General features: G+C 48.4%; 1 protein-coding gene across 1 annotated transcript in view; it reads left to right on the top strand.

Moving 5' to 3' along the window:
* The window catches only part of LOC119435114 (spliceosome-associated protein CWC27 homolog), a 60,542-nt gene that overhangs the window by 9,154 nt on the left and 28,260 nt on the right, over positions 1-23,128 (top strand). The window contains exons 2-3 of the mRNA XM_037702056.2: positions 11,286-11,414; positions 20,497-20,594. Of these exons, the coding sequence (XP_037557984.1) occupies positions 11,337-11,414; positions 20,497-20,594 (176 nt within the window). The 5' untranslated portion in view covers positions 11,286-11,336. The remainder of the gene's footprint in view (positions 1-11,285; positions 11,415-20,496; positions 20,595-23,128) is intronic.

Raw genomic sequence — 23,128 nt, 5'->3', positions numbered from 1 at the left:
CGTCTCAGCCACGCGTAGAAAATGGCAGTGAACCCTTTTTTCTCCTTTATGCTTCCTCTACTTTCTAGTCACGTGGTGACCTTGCACACTGCGGCTACGGCGCAGAGGGATGCAGCGGCGCTGTCCCTGGCCGGCCAACGAAACTACCCACGCCGGCAAACGCCCCCTTCCCGATAACGGCAGAAAACGAAACTTCGGGGAGCTGGCACCGGGCCGGCTGAAAAGACTGCACTATATCTGGTTCTGCACTATAAGCGGTTACGTTATAAGTGGTCTATACTGTACTAGGTTCAGTTTATGCGTGAACGATACTAGTTGGGTGTCGCAAGAATATGTTTTACGGAGCTGTGTTGAAATTGAGAAAAACAAAGTGGTCGCAGTTTCACCTGAAAGGCGAAGCATCAATTGCGATAGCAAACTTGTAGAGAGCTATACGGAGTATGAGTGATGAGTAACTTTTATTGTTCGTAAGGGGTGACACCGGAGCTCCGGTACCGCTCGTAGGCGTCCATACGGAGTAATGATATTAGCTTTATCAGCTGTATAAACTTGGACATGCAGCAGCATCGGCAACACGCCGAACTGTTGTCGACGCCATCGGCGTTTTGCCCGCGTTCGCTCAAAATGCGTGCGGCGTTGGTGACTGTTGCCGGAGCCTCTGATATAAATAGGCACTTGGTGCCGCAGCTAAACGTCGCCTCCCTCCCCCTCCCCCACGGCTTCTCGCGCGTCGGAAGAAGGCGCGTTTGCTCTACATATATGGTGATTGTAAAGGAGAAAAGAGACGCCTACTTCTGCAGCCCTTAAGCGAGCACGGCGCAGAACGCGCGTTTGTTCTCCACCGTGCGTTCACTCCCCGTGAAAGACGCGCCCCTCGCGCCCTTTCACTCGCACATACAGCGTTCGGCGACGATTTCTTCTCCAAATGACGTCATACGGAACCTCACGGCGACGGCACGCCGACGGCAAAATCTGCTTTTGAGTGTCCATATAATTGCTATCGCAATAAAACGAGTTTGCTTCCAAGAAGTGGAGTTGACAATATGAGAAAAAGAATATGCTTGAAAATTTTGCATGGTATACTGGTTAAAGAAATGGGCCGATAGTTAGGTGGGGAATGTTTTGTGTGAGTGGATTTTGTACATTTTCACTGCACTAGGGCACAAAGGGCTTGGCATCTCTCTTTTTGCATCCTCGCTTCTCATCGCACATTATACGAGATTCATTAAGGTGTGGGTAGTTCGCTTGTGTGTTGTATTTCCTGTGCAGTTAAAAGGTGTGTAGCAAACGCAGCATGTACTGTTCGTATTTAATTTTGCCATATTAGATACAGAGCAGTTGCGAGCACGCGCAACACTGGTGCAAACCTCCTTGGCCACGTGGGTCGCTAAAGTGCAGTAAGGCTACATTTGATCACCAGTAGATAAACAATAGCTTGTTGATCAAATCTTTGTCTAGGATGGCTTCATCTTTTGTTTATCATGGCTATTTCCATAACAAACACCTTATTTCCTATGAAATCTAGCTGCCTGCCTGTCCTGGAATATTTGAGTCAGTTCTGTGACTTGTATTGTTAACTTGTATACTATTGATAGGACTGCGATTATTCTGTGGGATTTATTTTGGTTCTCTTACTCTCTGTAAATTAGTCATTCTACTTTGCTGCAAACTTCTGGGATTTCTTGTCCTATTTTAACACTCCTTTGCTTTTGTGACCCCATTTTGTTAATAAGTCTCATAGGGGTTTTGTCCAGCTCATGTGTCATTTTATTTGGTATTTTAGTTCTTTAATTTCTCTAGTGAAGTTTTTCAGAAGCAGTTCCTTTTCTGTACTGTCTCTGCTACTCAAAGATCACTCAGGAAATATTTCTAATAGCTGTTTTCATTGTAGAAAGAATCAACCAGCCTGCCGCTGCAAATTCAGCAGCAGTGTGGCTACAAATGCATCTGCCCTGTGGGGGTCTTCCCCAACCCGTAGCGCGTGTAATCGCAGCTACGCAGGGTTCGGGCGAATAAGGCAACAAGCGAGTCAACTCAACAACGTTTATTGCTGTCAGCAATAAAACACACTTGCATAGGGAAGTCCGCTCTGTATAACAACTAATAAATAGGCTTGCCTCGTCGCGTGTGGTAGTCACGCCAACGAGGTCACTCACGGCTTTCAGCAGGTAAAATCCGTCCGGGCAGTTAGGTCAAGCGAGGTGAGAGAGACCCGGGGGTCTCTCGGTCGCGCTCTTTTATCTTTTTACCTTTACGTGAGGGGAGTGTCCTCCTCGCCCGCCGGATACTTTCCCTCTTCCCGCATGGGCGTGCGCATCGCGAGAGGCGAGCGAGAACCGGGAGAGGGCAAAGTGCACTTCTCCCGTTCCGCCCGCTCCCGCGGCGCGCGTTGTGCTGCACGAGATGTCCGCCCGATCCGCCGCGTGCGCTCCGTTCGCAAGCGACGGGCGAGCGCCCGCGGGAGAAGGTGGCAGCGTGTGCTCCCCACAGCCCAGAGTGTGCAAAGCAAGCAATGTGCACTCGGCAAGTGCACAATGTAGACGAGCAAGAGGTGTGTGGCCCACGGCCGCGCTTGAAAAGGCTGGGAGCCGACCCGTGTCGAGATGGATGTCGCAATAGAAATGGTATCAGAGCTCCGGAGTGTCTTTGGCGACATGACGCCCATCACGGGGAAGTGTGGGCAACTGTGAGGGCCCGGTTGAGAGGGCATTTTGCTATTGTTTGTTGTCAAGAGACATTGCTCGACACTTTTTGTTGAAGCTGGATGCTAGAGTCTCAGCTGAGTATCGCCAAGCCAGAGGATGTCAACAAGGTAGCGTCAGTGGAAGATACAGTAAAGCAATTTCATCGAGTCTTGACTGAGTACATAATGTCGCGGCCCAAATTACCATTCGGGAAAACACAAAGCCGAGATTCCCGAAGCCCTGAGCAGTCCTGTTTGCACTGCAGGATAAGGTATTTCAAGAACCACAGAGAATGGAATACGAAGGAATCATCCAGCCGGTTAAGTTGCCACAATGGGCCACACCGTCAGTCACTGCATTGAAAAGGGATGGTTGTGTGTGATTTTAAAGCACTGATAATCCACTCACGGTACTGAAAACATACCCGATTCTCCGCATAGAAGAACTGTTCACCAGACCAACGGGAGGCGTCAAGTTCACGAAACTTGACCTTCGAGATGCTCTCAAGTATGTCACAATCAACACCCCAAGGGCTTGTATCAATTTACCAGACTACCTTTTCGAGTTTTATTTCAGAGAGAGTTGGAAAACCTTCTGCATGACCCCGACCATGTGACTGTGTCCTTTGATGACATTCTCGTAACTGGTGTGCATGACCGTCAATCGGGCAATTGTGTGCCAAGTTCTGGAACGACCCAGAGATGCAGGGCTGCGACTGAAGCTGTAAAAGTTTTTTCTTCCAGAAGTGGATTACTTGGGCCACATCATCAGTGCAGCGGGTCTTTGTCCAAACCTGTTCTAGACAGAGGCTGTACTAGCAGCCCCAGCTCTGCAGATCGTAAAGGAGCTACAGAGCTATCTATGCTTGCCTAACATTTTGATCCAGCTAAGTCTGATTTGTGATGCATCAACATATGTCCTTGGCAGCTCCTGGCACGTGGCAACTCTCTGGAGTACGTCTGTTGCCTTGGCATCACCAAGTTTAGTTGAGCTGAAATGAATTATATTAACTGGACAAGGAGGCCCATGTGATTGGCATCACCAAGTTAGACAATATTGGTGGGGTTGGCATTTCGAATCTGGAAGAAAATCGTGATGGGGTGTTCTCCAAGAGTGTACGATGAACTTTACTCCTTTCCCACTATCCTCAGCTATAGGCCGGGGCCCAGCATGAATGCTGATAGATTTGATCCTCTCCAGACTGAAGACAGCTGAGGTGCTTGCAAGGGTGTACCCCCGGTGCTGTTGTCCATGTTGTTGCAGAGGCCACGCCAACGTTGTCAAAAAGTTGAGGACGGGGCAAACAAGCTGCGGCTTGGATAAGGAGGAAACACCTAGGAGATGTGTGTGGAAGGGGCAAGCAGTGTGCTGTGGGATGCGTGGGTGATTTTTCAGCAGCCTTGCAAAGTCAAGTCTTGAAACTGCTTCGCGAGGCCATCCAGTAGGGTCAAAAAGATGAAATCTTGACAAAAAGCCACGTTGGTGGCCATCACTAGATGGTGACATTGCAGCAACAGTTGAAACATGCTGCATCCTGCCAGGGGCAGCAGCGTGCAGCACAGCCACTTCCAAAGAGGTCAGACCCACGTGACTATGGGCCATACCAGAACAATATTTTCTTTAATGCGAAGCATTCTTTGGCTTCATTCTTTGCACTTTGGTGTAGGTAGGTTCCCGTCTCGCTTTAATAAAAGAAAATAATGATGGCGGAATCTGCTGTAGACCCGTGCTTTAACTACTAGGCCACGATCGCACGCATACTTCTCTTGTTCCATAGACAGCCAACCCTTTTAAACGCTCGCACATACACCACGTGACAGCTTGCACTATTATGCGCCGTATTAAACTGCGCTATTTCTGGGATTGGTCCACATCCCCACACTTCATTGTAGTTTATACTACATAAGAACTCTGAGATATTGTACGAACTTCATGATCGCCTAAGTTAATTATGTTTTAACATTTCTTCGCCGGAGTTCAAATGCAATCATTGTTTTAACATACACCACATGACATAGCCATAAGTGCGTACGACTGTAAAACACGCAGTTGATAATGACATCACAAACTGTGTTTCTCTTGTTTATGCTCATCTGCTACCCATATTGAACCCAACAGTTGTTAGCCTGCGTTGAACAGCCGGCGTAGATGTGCCTTTGCTGCCTTCGACGTGGTCGACGTCGTGCTGCTGACGTCACACACGTACGCTTGCGGCCCACACACACATCTGCTCAGTTTACACAATATGTTTATCATCTGGTTGCAAGACCCCAAGCAATGCTGATAGCCAGGTAAATATAATAGGTACCAACATTGCATCACGTCGATTCACTTGGCATATCTTTGCTTCACATAACATTGAGTTGTGGGATTGGCACAATGCTTGATTGCAGTAGATTCCTCAAAGTGGATTGAGGTTTTTCTGGTTTCGGCAGAAGCCACTAGTATTGAGTTGCTAGCCAGGGGCTGCCGGACATTGATAATGAACCCACATTCATAAGTGAGCATTTTCGAAGAGGAATGCCAGATGTTGGTGCCTCCTTACCACCCAGCATTCAGCAGCTGCAGAACGGGCAGTCCAAACGATGAAAAGAAATTGAAGGCTGGCTATAGAGATGTGTGAACGGAAATCATGCGTACTATTAATTAACATTTAAGTCGATGCCACAAGAAGTCACGGGACACTGCCCATCTGAGCTACTGATGGAACGCAAACTGAAGACTGCAATAGACCTTCTGCGACCAGACTTGCAGTCAACAGTTTTACAAAAGCAGTTGAAATGAAAATCAGATGCGACCAAAAGGTGAAACCTTGAATCTACACTCAACCTGGCGATCAGGTTTATGCCAGAAATTTCCACCCAGGCCCTAGGTGGGTACCTGCAATAGTCATAAGGCAGTGTAATTCTTCAGTAGAAATGCAGCTTGAAGATGGGCCTCCTTGGAGCCGCCATGAGGATCACGTCTCACCTGCAGACCAGTGCCTGGCCGGAAGCAGAACCCAGTCAATGGACAGTAACTCGGGCTCCAGCACTGAGTCAAACTCTGAATTGACTCCAAAGTCCAGTTATGTCATTCAGCACCAAGTACCTGGTGCATGCATTTGAGAAGAATCTCAACCACAGAGTGTGCAAAGAACACCGCAGGGCCAGGAAGGAATATGCAAACCATTACAGCGTTCCGCTGTAAAAAATAAAAAGTTCACCAATGATTACAATACTCCTATTGCGAAATTTGTGTGCAGCTCTATATGCGGTTCGCGATTATTGGCTTGCGCGAACAATCTGTTTTGTGCGGCACAAAAATAGTGGAGCAAAATGACTGCCTTGCTAATGGTGATGTGTGGGTGAAGCCACCAACCGAGCATGCGCTGGTGCCATCCGAGAGCCATCGTCGCTTTTCTTCTCATGCTTTTGCCATGCCCTCCTCCGCTTCCCGCCTCCTCTCTCGCTTTCCTCTGCACCTCTTTCATCTCCCGCTGCACTCCACGTTCACTTTCATCTTTCACTGTGCTCATTGCTTGGTTACGCCACCGACACTAATGGTCACCGCAGGAACGGGCGCCTAAGAGCTGCGCTCTAAAAGTATGTACATTTGTTATTTAACTCATGGTCTTTACTTGTTTTGTTAAGAGCGGGAGAGATGTGTAAACCACATCACTATATGCGTGAGGGTGCAACTGTTGCTTCCGTAATAAACGATGCACATGACTCAAGCCAGTCAGTGCAGTTCATGCCCCCCACTATGATGTTCATCTGGCCCGGCTGTGCACACAAGCGCAGGGCTGATGGTCACACTTGGTACAGTGTAGACCGCTTATAACATAAGTCGCCGGAGTTGCGAATATCCGCAATATAAGCGGTACCGCACTATAACCAAAACAACTATTTTATGCTATAATAGACACTCCAGACTAATTTCTTCCGTCGCTGTCACCATGCTCTATGTTCCGTATTCGCTTACTAAATAAATTAACAAGCACGGTGTCATGCGCGTACAAGCAAACATGAACACATCTCGCTTGTTGACCGCGGAACGAACTGTCAAAACACTCGAGTGACGAAGCGTGGCGAGCGAATTGACCTTCGTGCTATCATGCCTATCGCTTCCACGCGACCTATAAGCGGAGAAACACTGCGTGCGGCGGACTTTCCCCATCGCAGATTGCTTTCAAGATAGGGCCAAGGCGATCGTATCGCCGAAGTGGATCGTCGCAGATTACGTCCTGCTTCGGTCCACTGAAACTGTTCCGCATTGCTTTGCTGCCGAAAGTTCTCTCCTCTTTGCGCCAGTCCCGAACGCAAGTTTGGAATGCTCCGAACGCCCGTGAGCGGCCTGATTTCCGTCCGTTTCCGCACACATGATCACTTTCCTTTTAAATGCGGTATCATGATGAAGTCGGTACTTTATGCTGATAGAACAGATGCAGAGAACGTGAAGACAGACGGTAGACTATTGCCTAAACACGTGTACTGCAGCACATGGAGGAAGCTACGGTAGCTAGGCTCCAGAGTCGCTAGGCTCGACGCGCGTGCAAGGTGGCCATCTTGAAATGCCGACGGCTATATGGTAACGCAGATTTAGGGTCGTACTCGATCCTAACGCGCGCATGCAATTTTTGGACCTGTTTTTCGGAAAGAAAGTGTGCATTAGATTCGAGTAAATACGGTATTTGTGGCTTGAGGGGAGCGTTTGCATCTCGGTTGACTGCCGAACTTCCAGGCAGCCGCACTGTAACCGTATTTCGTGTCCCGCAACTGCACTATAAGCGATACGCGTATACATAGAGTGCTATGGGAAAATTAACGGGAGTCTGAAAAGACCCTATTATATCCGGTCCTGCACTGTAAGCGGTTACGTTATAAGTGGTCTATACTGTATTCAGCCAGTGTCAGTCCATAAGCCATACCTGCCAACTCTTCCGAATTTTCCGTAAAGTGTACAAATTTGAACCCGTCTTACAATTTTACGAATGTCGGCCCAATTTTTACCTAAAAGTGGTTATATTTGCGAAATATATTTTTTACATTACTAATAAAGTCACACCGTTGGTGGGCGGAGGCGCCACTTACATGGGGGCGCATAAAGATTGGGGGGGGGGGGGGGGGTGCGCCGTAACCTTTATTGTCCGCAGAGTAAGGACATTTTTCACTCTGTGACGTTGCCTTCGTCATCGGGTTGTTGGATGACCTGACGACGGCCGGAAGTCACTGGTTGTCGTTACTCTCAACATAGAGACCCACGTAAGTGGCGCCCCGAGAGACGACGGCGATTTCTAGTCGATGCGGCAGGCATAGTTTCTGTATTGGAGGTGCTTGTCGCCCAGCTTGTCGTCTCGCCTGTCATCTTCGCTAGTATTTTTTCGCGAGTATGACCTGTTTTGTGGGCCTTGCTTTTTGTTTTTCTTTTTGTGCGACATGCTGCTGCATCGGGCGCAGTGCGACTCCGGCATGCCAGTATTTCGTAGCTGTAGCAGCCGTGTAGTGTGATGGCGTGCTCGAAGCCTCGTCAGTACTAGACTCTATCAGTACTTCCAAGTGTGTTTGAAGCTGTACTCGGCAGAATTCCCATGCCCCCCCCCCCCGGTCGCACGTTTACGAATTTGAAAGTCTTGAGGTTGGCAGGTATGCCAAGCTGTGTCGGCAAGCTTGGCCTAACTACAGTTAAACCTAACGAAATACAAATTCCCGAAAAACTTCGTTATAAAGAGGATTTCGTTATATGCAGGGTCGGCACGAAAATTCGGAAAGATACGCTTACCGTATTTACTCGATTCTAACGCGCCCTCGATTGTAATGCGCCACCCATTTTCCGTGACCAAAAGAGAGGAAAACAATCCTTTGCAGTGCCGCGCACCTCATGCTTTCATACAGAAATACAACTATTGCTCAAGATTTACTCCCAATACACTAAAGTTGCGATGAACAAAAAAGTCCCAGTTTCGTCCGAAAAGTGAAGCATCGATTGCGACAGCAAATTAGCAGACAGCTATATGAAGTAAGAATAGTAGTTTTATCGGCCTTATAAACTTGTAAACATTCGCTGTTTAACTAAATTGGTAGACTAATGCCGAAGCACACATACTACAGCACATGGTCGAAGCTACGGGCGCTGGGCTCATCAACTGGAAAAGGAGAGTGCTGGCTTGGCGGCTAGGCCAGCTGCAGCAAGTGGCAGGGTCAGGTTTGAATGAAGGGAGGGGGAAAGGTCACGCCCGCGGCGGCAAGATCGCCGGTCGAGGGATGCAGGCCCGCCTCGCACACGCTCGTACGCACGCACACATGCACTCGCTCTCGCCGCGCAGTCGCCATGAATTCGAGCGCGCCAAGCGCGACGCCGCCGCTTCGCATTCCATCGCGGCGGAGAAGGTGCTTCCGGTTGCTGCTTTCACAAAAATGACAAAATTTGGGGCAAAATCTCTAGGTTGTCGGCGGGGAAAATTCACTATTTTGATGGGGTCTCCCGCTGCCACTTCGTTACGTGCCATAAAATTCCGAACAAGCGCCGCCACCTGTGCAAGAGCCCCCCCCTATCTTCACTGCTAATTTCAAATTTCCGCACCGTTCTGGAAAGCCCCCCCCCCCCCCCCCCCTCCCTGCTCCGCACCAACACTGGCCTGCCACATCCAGTCCACGAAAATAATGGCAAATTCGGCAAATCGCACCAGTGCGCATCTGGGTGCCCCGATGAGCCCTTTCATCGAATCATGGTTGTACCCGGGCGCCCCTGTGGGCACACGTGCGCATCGGGGGAACCGCAGATGGCGGTCTGTAGTTCACGGACCACTGGCCGATGGTGAGATCTGCCTCTCACACGGCACAGAGGATTTCCCTGCGGCACAGCGACGTGACCACTTGCCACCAATATCGTCGCTAGGCCTTTTCCAGTTCACTTCGAATCTGTAGCAGACGGCGCTTCAGAACGAACCGCCGACGCTCCCAAGCAGCGATGTTTTGTTACCGTCGTTGCCGCTTTACCCTCTCCTCGCAATAATTTTACACGATGAAGAAAACATGCTGATATTTGCGGTGCCACCAGCTGCAATGCGAGCATGGCCGAGCCGCGGTTTGCTGTCCGCCGTCGGTAGCCACGCACTGCAGCTGAGCTTGACTTGTATCGGAACTCTCATTAGTGCTAAAGGTTTCACCATGGACATGGTTTTTAATAAAGTGAACATTACGCGTCACTTTACTCTAACGAACATAATTTTTCGCCGTCGCGGCGACGCGTCGGTGCAGCATCGATGCGCTCTTTCTGTAGTTCTTTCGGGGGTTTTGAGAGTGATAAACACCACTAACAAATCTTTGGCTTAAAAGTTCATATTCAATAACAATTTAATGCCATTCCCACTGCGCTTCTTTTTTTTTGGCGGGATAATTTTGTCGTTGTCATCTTGAATTTTGATGCCGTTCCGGGATAGCGCCCCCCCCCTAACTTTGCCGGTAATTTCGACTTGCTTGAGGGGGCGCTTGCTCGGAATTTTACGGTAGAGGTCTCAAATACATGTGCTTCTATGGAGTAACGGCGAGGAATAGAAAAACTTCGTTATATCCAGGAATTCATTATATGGAGCTTCGTTATAAGCAGGTTTAACTGTATACCTTGGTAGGCCACCATACATCTGTCCAAGACTGGGCCAGAAGTTTTTTCATCGAGGTGCTTGTTTGTTTGCTGCACTTCGCACGTGGGCCATCTTTGTGCAGCAATGGACATAGGTAAGATCCGTACTTTCATAGGCCCATCACTGCTTGTACAAATGACAACATCATTGATGCTGTGCTGCCAGGCCTCAGACATTCAGAAATGGCTCAGTGAGCAAAGAAAGACATTGTATGATTCAAAGATGAGTCTATACGATGAACTGATGCATGCATTAAACTAGACACACAAATGAATTAAGTCAAGTCTGTAGATAAGTTAATGTTCTGCACGGTGGTGATAGCACAGAATTCCACATCCAATGAAGGCAGGATGATCGCACACACTGATGGCTCGGTAACCACACTGATGTGACAATCACAGCAGCAGAGGGTGCATGCCCGTCACTGGGCATAGGAACGGGCTGGCTATGGTACACTGGGCACAGGGCTCTTGAGAGGCTTGGCCAGCACACCCTCAGCTTACCCAGGACCACAACGGTACCAGGCAGCTCAAGCTGGCAACATCCATCCAGCGCAGCTTGTCGATGCCATCCCCTTTCAGGACACAGTTGCTTGACAATACACTGCACAATTAAAACAACTAATCACACTGCATTGCTTTTCTACCAATTTGTTGTATTTACTCACTAAACACCTCGTTCCACAGCTGACAAAGGCTGTATGGAGTATGTAATCCGTCCAGCCGCATTTCGGCTTCACGCAAGGCCAGAAATGGATCGAGGCGTGTCTAGTTCTGGTGACGCCATGTGGTTCCATTAGTCCAAACTGCTCGCAGAATAGCATCTATACAGGGAATCGTGTGTGCATGCATGAACTGTTGTGTGCAAACATGGCGGAAATTTAACAATGTCTATACAGGCTGAAGCTTGCCTCAACCTCCATTTGAAGTTTGTCTTTGAAACAAATAGTGAAAAGAGTGGTGGTGTTGTGTGCCCTCTAGAGTTGGATGAAAAGGAGGAAGAGGGGGATGAGCCATCAAACCAGCTGATGCATGCCTACCGACAGGCAGCGTGTATACACAGAGAAGAAGCAGCACGTACTCCCTAAGGGGGCTCAGAGGGAGCAGAAGGTGGGCAATATTTTGGCTTCTCTTGTTGAAAGTGGTTAAGCTCCAACTTTGGTCTATTCTAGTTTCAGTGCTTATGTTCTAGTGAACACATTTTCACGTAAGGGAAGATAACATGCAGCCACCTTCCATGGCACGTTTGTTGCCTTCTCGGGACATAATGCAGTTTCTTAGTCTATTGGAAACTGTATTCCTTTGGATGAAAGTGACAGCATGCGTTTGTTTTCTTTCAAGGTGTGCACTTGCCACACATGATGTGGCAAGGTGTGTTCACACTCACAAGGTGTGTTCATGATGATAACACTCCACAAAGGAAAACGTGGCATCAGTTTTTCCACAAGGCATTTTTTGTAGCGCTGCCTGCCCATCTCCTCATTGCAGCGACCCATTGCTTTTAAAGGGTCTGTGCAACATTACTTTAACTGCCAAGTGCTACACCACAGTGGGTTCGGTTCCAAGGTGTATGAAAAAAGAAATTCTCAAAATTGATGCGAACAAACAAAAATGATTCAACTTGCAAATACAAAATAAAAGCAGATGAAAAAGAGGCACACCCTTTCACACCTATGCTGCTTCTGATCAAAACAGAGTTAACATTCATGTAGTGGAAGCTGTGGTCCCATTGTGGCTTCCCCACGACAACCGGCAGCCACACTTTTTCACGTATGCAGTTAGTGTGGTACAAGTTCCAGGTGTACCTCATGTTATAGCGTAGCGTTACGCTAACATGACATTTTATGATACTTTCTTCAACCACAACACCCAAGAAACGTTGTGTTACATCGTTATCTTCACATAACGAAAAGAAAAATATACAATTATGATTGTTGCTTTAGACACCTTTGCACTAACAGATATGTAAAATGTTTGTTTCAAGAATAGTGCTCTAGTTGACACCAATGTCCTAAGATGGCACCACTATAGTACTGCTGAGCATGTCTCTGGCACACTGGTACGGGCAGTCTCGGGTGAGTTTCTCTCGTATGGCATAATTGGAATGCAAAGAAGTGAGGCGAAATGTGGTAAGCTGAGCATTGCTTCGTCAGCCAGCAGAGTACCACAGAAGACGTGTGCGCCTTGCAGCATGCACATGGTTACTTTCTTTTCGCGGGTCAGTTCTATCTGGTTTCTTTGTACTGTGCCTGACATGCTTTGATTATGCCATTGACAGTAGCGATGGCCGACTCGGGTACTCCTTAGCTTCTTCTTGGCCCCTTTGGAATACATGGGACCAAAGAGTTTTCAATTTAATTTCTCGTTGGACACTGTAGCTGTGAAGTGCACATTTGGTGAGAAACTTCTTGTTGCATCGTAGAAAATCAAAGGTACAGCAATTTCAAACCAGGTAGTGTATTCTTAAAGCACAGGAATAGCAGCAGAAGCAATTCTCCCATGCGCCCACACCATTGGAATGCTATTCAAAAGTGCTTAATTTATTTCAGCTGTTAAGTTAATGGACGACATGCACAAGTGAAACAGCAGAGCTTACTCCATTTATTGAGTAACATAATTGGACAAGTAAAAAAACAAGTGAACTAACTGCATAAGGATGTGGCTCAGGTGTATAAGCCAAGCCTCAGTGATGAACACTGCAGTGCATAGCAGGGTGCAGACACAACGTCCCTCCGCCTTGTAGTATAGACCCTTCTCACCACCATGGGCACTGCCACATGTCCGCTGCTTGCCTCAGCTGGCCTCCACTGTATCTGTTTACAAGTGCAGCACACCAAGCCACTGTTTCTGCATTTGTCGCCGACAGCATGAAACATTGACCAAAGTTTCAGAAGATGAAGAAATGCCGCATGTCTATCCTTCTGAGCTCATTACGCCTTGCCCAGATGCTACAAGCACTGCCGCACAGTGCGCATACTAGAAGGCCTTCTGTTTAGAGTGAGTAACACCATGTCACTCGTAGACATCCACCTGACTGGTTGTTATCGGACCCAGGTGCTTCTTCAATAAACATTTTTAGAGCCTGCTTATGATTGACAGTCACCATTGGCACAGTTATCAGCAGTTCCAGCACCTGTTTCTTCAAATCGGATGTTATTAGGGATAGCAGACCAGTCCTGATGAATCACATCAGGCACGTAATTTTGTACAGAGCTCGTGGGCCTCAAATTATCAGCATGCACGAATCTTCCACGGTTCTGAATGGGCACCAAAAAGTGACAATTGGCACAACCTTGGCAACTTCCACAAAACCATTTGATCGTTTCACCCCTGACTGATTTAACCATCACATGGTCCCCTAAGGAGAACTGGTGTCCCGTTCCATGTAGTATTTCAGAGGCTTGAAATTAAGACGGAGACACGAGTAACATGATTTCCAGCTGTTTATTCATTTTTTCCAAATGCCAATTTTAATTGCTGACGACGAAAATTAGTGCAAACAAAACAACTCACATGGGAAGAAAAGACAAGATAAGCACTACAGTCACAACTGTTTAATAGCATTATACATCACCTTGGCACTGCTGCACACAATAAAATATAGACACATCGAAGGTAGAACACGTGTAGGTCAATGGCTGTTGCTCAAGAAGTCGAACTCTGAAAAAAGAAATGCGATCTGAAGTTTACTTGTACAGCAATCTCTGTTCTTTTTGATAAAAAAGGCTTCCAGGGCAAGTTGCCGCTCCTGCCTAGAATGGTAGTCTCCTAAAAACGAGCCTCATAACTGCACGGCCACCTTATGTGTGCCCTTCTCCTCTTTCGTTCTCAATTTTTGCACGTGTTTCCTTAAGCAGTTGTTGACGCAATGTTTGATTTGGCCGATATACACTTTACCGCAAAACATCATCATCATCAGCCTATTTTATGTCCACTGCAGGACGAAGGCCTCTCCCTGCGATCTCCAATTACCCCTGTCTTGCGCTAGCGTATTCCAACTTGCGCCTGCAAATTTCCTAACTTCATCATCCCATCTGGTTTTCTGCCGACCTCGACTGCGCTTCCCTTCTCTTGGTATCCATTCTGTAACTCTAATGGTCCACCGGTTATCCATCCTACGCATTACATGGCCTGCCCTCCATTTCTTCCGCTTAATGTCAACTAGAATATCGGCTATCCCCATTTGTTCTCTGATCCACACCTCTTTCTTCCTTTCTCTTAACGTTAGTCCTAAGATTTTTCGTTCCATTGCTCTTTGTGCGGTCCTTAACTTAACCGCAAAACATAGGAATGGCATAAACTACACATCTGGGGCACTTGACGAAGGGCTTCTCATGCATTGTAGGGCAACCTCGTCAGCTTTCACAGCAAATTCGAGGGCACAGCTTAGAAAACCGTGTTGGAGGCAGAAAAAACTAGAGACACACCTTGACGGATGGCAACCTCTTTAAGGTTCGTGGGCATCGAGGTGCCTGTTCCACCAGCTCGATCTGGGAGAACCACCGCCCGAGTGGCAACGCGCCGCAGCTAATTTCCAGTACAAATCGTGTTTGCCCTTTGGGCGTCGAGTCACTTTTTGAGCATATATCACCAGGACGCGCCCCGATTGGCTCCCGCAGTGGCAGCGCCCGTGCGCTCTCTCTTCCCGAGCTCTCTTGCGCTGAGAGCTCCATCGTCGCGGCAGATGCTCATAGGCACGCAACGAGTTGGTTACTTCTCGTGCTCATGCTTAGCGGTCCCAATTAGCCTGCGGGTACCCGTACTCAATCACTCTTTCGGTGAGCATTTGCCCGTAAGTACTGTCACTGTCGCACTGAGCTGCATCTCCACATAACTGGCGCCCAACTCAATTTTGGCATGGCATCGGTTCACGGTCCTCGTTTCTACTAGACCCCTTGGTTACGGACTTATTGTTCGTCAAAGTGGGTGAGACCGAGAGTACAAGCTAGGCTCGCCTTTGCGACCCTCTTCTTTCGGCCACTGGGAGCAATCCTTTCCTTGGAGCGCCCCAGGTGATGTCAACCACTTGGATGTGTACCCTGGTCCTATAGCCACTGCCAGTTACTGGTCCTTCTTTGTCCCGAGTGCAGTTGTGCCCAACATGCTGCATCGGTTCACTGTGCCATGTGTCGTGTCGGAGCTACCCTGCTTAGGTGCTGGCACGAATACGCTAGCTGGCCTCCCTTTGCCCCAAGCGTCGTTCACTGTGCCATGTGCTGCATCGGAGTCACCCCGCTTGGATGCTGGCACGCCGATGCTTGCTGGCCTGTCTTTGTCCCAAGCGCAATTTGATATCCGGTGGATCATAGCTGAACCTCACTGCCTCGCTGTTGGAGCAAAACCACTCTCTGGCTTCTCCTTGCCCCGAGCACAGCTGGTAGACAACGTCGAGTGTGAGCCACCACCCCGCTCAGCTGACAATTGTGGGGAGTACACGCTACCACCTTCTCTCGCAGGCGCTCGCCCATGGCTTCGCCCATGCTTGCGCACGCAGCGGCAGCCGGTGGACATCTCGTGCGCGCACAGCCGCCGCTGCGGGAGCCGGGCAGACACGGGAGAAATGCACTTTGCCCTCTCCCGGTTCTCGCTCGCCTCTCGCGACGCGCTGCTCGCGTGGGAAGAGGAAAGTATCGGCGAGGAGGACACTCCCCTCGCGGAAAGGCAAAAAGGCATAAAAGAGCGCGACCGAGAGACCCCCGGCATCTCTTACCTCGCTTGACCTACCTGCCCATACGGATTTACCTGCTGAAAGCCGTGAGTGACCTCGTTTGCGTGACTACCGCGCGACGAGGCAAGCCTATTTTAGTTATTATACAGAGCGGAGAGCGGACTTCCCTCTGCAAGTGTGTTTTATTGCCCACAGCAATAAACGTTGTTGAGTTGACTCGCTTGTTGCCTTATTCGCCCGAACCCTGCGTAGCTGCGATTACACGCGCTACGGGTTGGGGAAGACCCCCGGGGACACAATGTCGCCACGCTTTCCGCCTACCACTTGCCTCATGCTGAGAGACATTTGGAACGTGCGTGAGCCACCCCGCTCTTTCGTTGATTTGTTCGCCGGTTGTGTGAGGCCTTATGCACCTGTCGTAGCGGCAACCCAGCTCTCCTCCATGCTGTTTGCTGGCCCCTTAGGGTATGGCACACATTAGGCAGACTAACTGCTGGTTGGTCTTCTAACACCGGAGCTGTTTAAGCTGGAGGTTAGCCCGTATAGCGTAGATCAGAAACTGCGCCTGGCAATGACGTCACCGCGTGTTGCCTAGTGACCACTTGGCACAGCTACGCCTCGCTTCGCCACCGCTCCGCATCGCCGCGCAGCTGCTCCGTCTAGCCATGACGTCACTTCGCATCGCCTAGCAACCACATGTGCCTCGCTTTGCCTAGAGATGTCAACGCTTCGCCAGGCCGCATCTCGAAGCGCGTCATGAGGCGAAGCGAGAATCTGCGCGTTGGCGGCGTGCCAATCCAGAATACCGCGTCAAAGCTGCAGCCGAGAAGAGGCGTCGTCAAGTCGAAGATCCCGAGTTTCGAGAACGGGAACGCAAGAGTCTGCGTTTGTGTATCCAGCGTCATCGGGATAGCGACCCTGACTGTAGCTTGGTTGATCACAAGCTCCGCTGTTTGCTCTAGCCTTGCACCACTAGGGCAAGCTGCACTCATTTCTTTTTTCTCTTCTTTTTTTTCCCCCTCTTCGGAAGTTTGCTTTGGCTGTTTATTTATTTATTCATTTATTTATTTCCTCAAAGGTCTCTTCTTGATGTAATGCAGTGATTTGGGCTTGTTGGTATGACATCGTGAGGCTTATAGTACTTTGAGACATTACATGAGGGAGTGGGTGGGTAATGGCAAACGAAGATAGTAAAAGTCCCGATGGAATGTTTTCGATGAGCCGCTTGAATGATGGCGGCTGCGCAGTGGGCTCTTTTTATGTACGGGTTATCAAAAGGCAAGGAATGGAAAAACTTATGAAAAAGGTCAAGACGTGCTATTCTACGGCGTGAGGCTAGAGCGGGTATGTTTATTTGGGCCTTTTGTGCTGAGATGCTTGAATTGTACGAATAATTGGACAGAATAAATTGTGTCGCGTGGCTCTGAACTGACTCGAGGGCGTTAGTAAGGTTATTGTGGTGAGGGTCAAAAATTTGGAAAGCAAGTTGTTTAATAGAGGGAGGAGCGAGGGAAAGGTTACAGCGTATATAACAGGTCCAAGTTAGGTCACGCAAGATACACACCAAGATATTGAATGAGTCAGTGTTTGCAATCTGCATGTTATTAATACTCTAATTAGGCACAACGTAATTACAACGATGATGAATCGTTGTAATTCAGTATCAACATGGTTTTAGATACATTCATTGACATGAGCCAAGTGTTACACCAATTCTGTATGCGCATAAGGTCACATTGTAATGCGAAATGGTCGGTGGGGTTAGTAAAGAGGAGGGGCCAGGTACGGTACCTTGCGGTGCGCCTGAAAGCATGGGTGTTAAGGATGAAGAGTGTGAGTTGGCATATGCGAGCTGCTGACGGTTAGTTAAAAACCCTCGAACCCAGCTTACGACACACCAATGAATGTTAAGATGAGATCCCCCTAAACCACCTCGGATATTTTTTAACATTTCAAGTAAACCGCGCATCGAGTTCAGGATGCCGTCACGATTAACGATGCAAAACGCTGCAGCGCTACGCGCCGCGGGCGCGCCACTAAATCAAAAAAACAATGCCGTCCTCCTCTCCTGGCCTTTCCGGTATCCCCAGCGTCGTCACAATGTCAGCAGGGTGCATCTGGTGATGTCAACCGGTTGACGGTGTGAGTCGATGTCGCTTGGTCGAGCAAGAACCTACGACTTCCGGTTAGTCTGCTAGCAGGTACACGTGCTCCCTGCTCTTCCTCGTCGTGTTGCTCGCTTGTGCGCCCTTGCGAAGTCCGCAACGCAAGTGCCAAATCGCTCGCCTTCCAACATAGTCGTGCTCAGCGGCCTGATTAGCTGCGTGAACAGACTGCGACAGTGTTGGCCTTTCTAGACTGCGCGCAACACAGGGTCCATAGCGGCACGCTTTGCATGAGCACGGGCCAGCGTGGCAGCCACAGCGGGTAGCCACAGCGGGTAGCACATTATCGGCATGGTAACCCGCCGCATGCCGTTTGCCTTTCGCGTTTGCCGTTTGCCGTTCAACAGCGGTTTTGCTCGCTGTCGAGCACGGCCGAGCCGTCGTCTCCCGTGGGTAGCCATGCACTGCAGCTAAGCTGCAGCTGATGTTTTCGTCGCCGGTGGCATCATCGATTGGCGTCGTCAATTGGCCCGTTAATCGTGCTGCGGGCGGTGGCGCCGGCCGAACTACCGTCTACTTTGGACACCTCTTGCGCGGCAAACGTTCTAGGGCACGGGAGGCCGGTTCGCCGTCGGTATATTGCCGCTAGTGTGGACGGGCCTTAACCGGAAGTGGGAGGTGTTTTGAGAAGCGCGTTGGCGATGATGTATGTCACGTGTCATTTGGAGCAGCACTCGGCAAGGAGGAGAGAGCAGCCGACGAGGAGAATAGCGAAGGAAAGAGCGAAATGAGCGAGGGCCGTTTTTCGATCATCAAACGCGTGTAACTCGGCTATTACGGCACCATTTTGAAACATTCTCACGGCTACGTGTTCGTTGTAGACTTGTGCACAACTGCAACACCACAACTAAATTTCAACCTCGAAATTTCGACCACAGCGAAATTTCGTTTGGGGTCCTTTAAGAGACGACCAAGGGTTACCTTATCGAACACTCTTTCGAAATCTAAAAATATTGTGTCAGCCAGAGTGTTGCTGTCTAGGTTTGCAGTAAAACGTTAATTCAACCCTCGTTAATTCGGAAAATCGGTTAATTCGGACACGTCCTTTGGTCCCGGCAGGCGTATGCTTTATTTATTGCAATGAAACTCTCGTTAATTCGGACATATTTGGCCACACATCGGTTGATGCGGACAACTCTCGAGCTCGGCCAGCACGCAGCGACGCGACAAATCAAGGAAGTCCGACTCACCGTGGCCGGATAGCGAGCGAAAATGTTTGCCCCATGTCGGTTAAATGTTCGCCCCATTTCGCTCAATAGCGAGCGAAATGATCGCCTAGTCGTTCACGTGTATGGTCATGCAAACGGTGGCGAGTGCAAACGATCCGTATTCGTCCATACCGGTGTCCTGCTCCTAACCTTCTCGGGACGGACCGTGAAGCAGGCCGTGAAGCGCCTTCGACCTCTTGTGCCCAAGTAACCCCACCGTTAGGTGGCGTTGGCAGTGGGGTTACTTGGGCACAAAAGGGAGAAGGCCCTCTTGGCTTGGGGATCCGACCAGCAGCACGCACGGACTGCTCGCGCGTGCGTGCTTCGCAGCTGCCGCCTGTTTCGCAGGACCGTCCCGAGAAGGCTTAGAAGCAGGACACCGGTATGGACAAACACGGATCGTTCGAACTCGCCACCATTCACGTGACCGTACACGTGAACAACTAGGCGATGGTGTCATAGCATGGGGCGAACTATCCGGTCGCGGTGAGTCGACTTCCTTGATTTGTCGCGCGCCCATGTGAATGTTCTATGAGTAATAATTCGGCTAGTGTGCATTAGTGTATGAAAGGTGCAATAAATGCCTTTTTGATTGTTTACGCTACTGTGTTGTCGTTCCTTTATCCCAAGAGCACGTGGAAGACCCCACAATTTGAAGTGTGGGAATGATAAGCTAAAGGGAAATGAAAGTGGATGAAAAACATCTTGCGGAATCTGAACCATTGTTTGGAAGTTAGCTTTCATCTTACGGCACTTCGTCTCCGTTGCTTCCCGTGCCTGGTACCTGTTACACAACACGCTAAACACCACAACCTAATCTATGCAGGTCCACAATTGTAAAAACTTGGCCAAGGCCGTCGTGCCTCCAGTCACAAAGCAGGTGCTTTCACGGGGTTTTCTTCCAAATGTGACTACTCGCAGCTGCAAAATGGTGGTGAAAGTGGGCTGGTTCACCGCGGCACTGTCTTTTATTTCATCACTCATGCGGGTAGGCTAGCATTACTGGGGACTCTGCTTGTTTTTCTTACCTGTCTACTTCAGGTGTCTCTCAGTGAAAAAGCTGTCTTGTCTTCTTGTTCGTAACCGGTGATGGCACTCTGGCAGCCACCCTCTTATGGTGGGCTTACACCAGTGTGTGTGATGTCGTCCAGACTCTGGAAGCCTTGGCCCGGTTCCAAGCCAAGATGGCCGAGCACCTGTCAGTGGAAGATGGTGATGAGGACAGTCCAGATGACAAGTCAGACCGATGGTGAGTTTTGACTGCTGGAACAAAGTTTATAAAATTGGGTCTACAGAAGTAGTTGTCTGCATACTTTTGATGCAATTAGCATTCTTTGGGTACGTCACACACTTTTCGGGGGCTAACTGTCTGTACCAGCGGTAGAGACAGTTAGACAGTTAGTTGATCTTAGGCTTAGAATTGTACACCTAAGATCAAGTGTATTCTGCTGTGTGATAAGAATTGATCTTTTTTTAACATTGAAGCTGTTTAAGCCAGCTGTAATTTGTGGTGCGTATCAAGAAAATACAAAGAAAAGAAAATTAACTTTCTTGCCGAGGCGGGATTCGAACTCACGTACCCACGTCCCAAGGTGCGTCGTAACCACTAGGCTATACAGCCACGCTTGCAGAGCATGCATTTATGCGAATCATATAATTGCGTTTGAGCGTCGTCGTCTTCATCCACAGCTGGTGCGTTCGTACGCTCGTGCTCTGCAAAGTGAAGAGGGAGAGACGCATTCACGAGTGGGCCTCCTGGAACGTGGTGTCGGCATTGGAAAGCGATGTCGGTGTTATAAGCTGCGCTATGCAACATGCAGTGAAGGCCGTAAGTTAGATACGCGCGAAAGAAATTATCATCATCATGAGTAATAAGTTCGCGCACACTTCTGGAAAATGCTGGGCTACAATCGCCCAGATTCGCTGTTTCAAGCGTTGTGCGGCCGAGTGCGAGGTTTTTTCTTACTGCTAACTATTCTTCACGCCCCTTCATGCATCATGGTACCGCAGAGTGTGTGGTAACCAACATATTGCCACAGAAAAATTATAAAGCGGTACACTCGCTTCTTGCTACGACCAGTTCATCTGTTCAGAATGATGCGAAATGATTTTTGTAGCATGCCTAAAACACGTATCGACAACAAAATCAAAATGATTTCTGGCGAACGGACAGTGCGACTATTGCATGTCATGTACTCGGCATTATCGTCATCATCAGCCGATTTTTATGTCCACTGCAGGACGAAGGCCTGCAGTGACTGCACTCGGCATGTGCAGTCACCAATCTTATTACAGCACAGACTACCGTGCAAGGTCAAGTGCTTCTGTACATGGTAAAAGAAATGCATACCAGCATTTACAACTGCACATCTACCACGGAACAAAGTCTGTAAAGAACAAACACACCGTATGCGCACCGGTAAACGCGTAGTGGTGAGCAAGCGAGGTGATGCCAGTGTCCGCCATGCAGCGACTCCGCTCGATCTCACTGCTAACAAGTTGCGATATTTTTCCACAATCTTTCTTAGTGCATCGCATACAATGGTGTGAGTTACATATGCATAAAACCATAGGTTCTGGCACGACCAATATGAGTGTTTTTTCCCGCAGACAAAAATGCAAGCGATGTGCCTATAACATCTTTAAAAGGTATGCAGAGGTCGACGACGCTACCAGCCGAAGTAGCTTAACTTTCATACTGTGTTAGAGGACGAGGCATTCGATGGCTTTGAGTGAAGTGCAGTAAATACTGGTTTTCAGCACTAAAGGAGTTTCCGTTGAAGTTTTTTTCTGCTAGAATTTGTCACTCATAAAAATTTAGTTTAGCGAAATTAGTGCCCCGATATGGAGGTTGGAGGGGATGGTTGGTTCATTCTAATGACCAATTGCCAAATGCACTAAATTGAGAAACGGGACACTACAAAGAAGAGACACAAACAGATCAAGCGCAGTTAAAATAGATGGTGCGTCTTAGATACCAGTGTACTTATATACAATTTTTCTTCGAAACTCGTGAAAGTGAGGTTACGACTTAACAGTCTTGGCGTTAAAGCAAATATGTAATCCTAAAATTCGTTTTTCACTTCTTTTTTATGCATTATGCCAGAAGGTCAATGCAGCTAATTAAACTAAAAATCATTTGATTAAAGCATGAGGAATAATTAGGAATCCTTAGTCTGCATCCAGTACTGGTACTTTACTAATTATCAGTCTTACTAATTTCACTAATTTGTTACTAATTCAGTGCTGTTACTTTACCAGTTAGTATACTAAACTTTGCTACTTCATTTTCACTATTTTTATTTAATTGTCGTTCTCCACAAAGCCTCTCTCTCTCTGTCCAACTCAGCTTATTTCTTTGTAGCATCCTCACTACGTCTGAAATGGCAGGCTGCTTAACAAATGCATATAAGTGGGTTTTCTTCTGTAATAAATTGTTGGACTCTGTATGTCCTCATTCTTTCTGCTGTCTATGTTTTATTCGCGCTTAAGATGTCGCCTTACCATCTAGCTCGGATTCAGACACAGTTCGTTACTTGCATTATATGACTTAAGTATGATTTTATAAGGATAAAGGTCTATCCCGTACATCGTAGCGTTTGACCTTATTCAGCAAGTATAAATGTTTTAGGTAGTCAAAAAGACTTGGAAAAGCCAAGGTATCGACCAGCAACAACATATATATATATATATTTTTTTTTTTTTCGGAAGCTTGAAGAATTCTTTTTGCACCAAAATGCATGCTTCGTGATCTGCCCTTGTGGATCAGAATCTGTTTAGGGA

Source organism: Dermacentor silvarum, unplaced genomic scaffold (assembly GCF_013339745.2).
Source record: "Dermacentor silvarum isolate Dsil-2018 unplaced genomic scaffold, BIME_Dsil_1.4 Seq462, whole genome shotgun sequence".
Lineage (NCBI taxonomy): Eukaryota > Metazoa > Arthropoda > Arachnida > Ixodida > Ixodidae > Dermacentor > Dermacentor silvarum.
The sequence above is the reverse complement of the archived record's forward strand: the minus strand, read 5'-3'. Positions and strand labels throughout refer to the sequence as shown.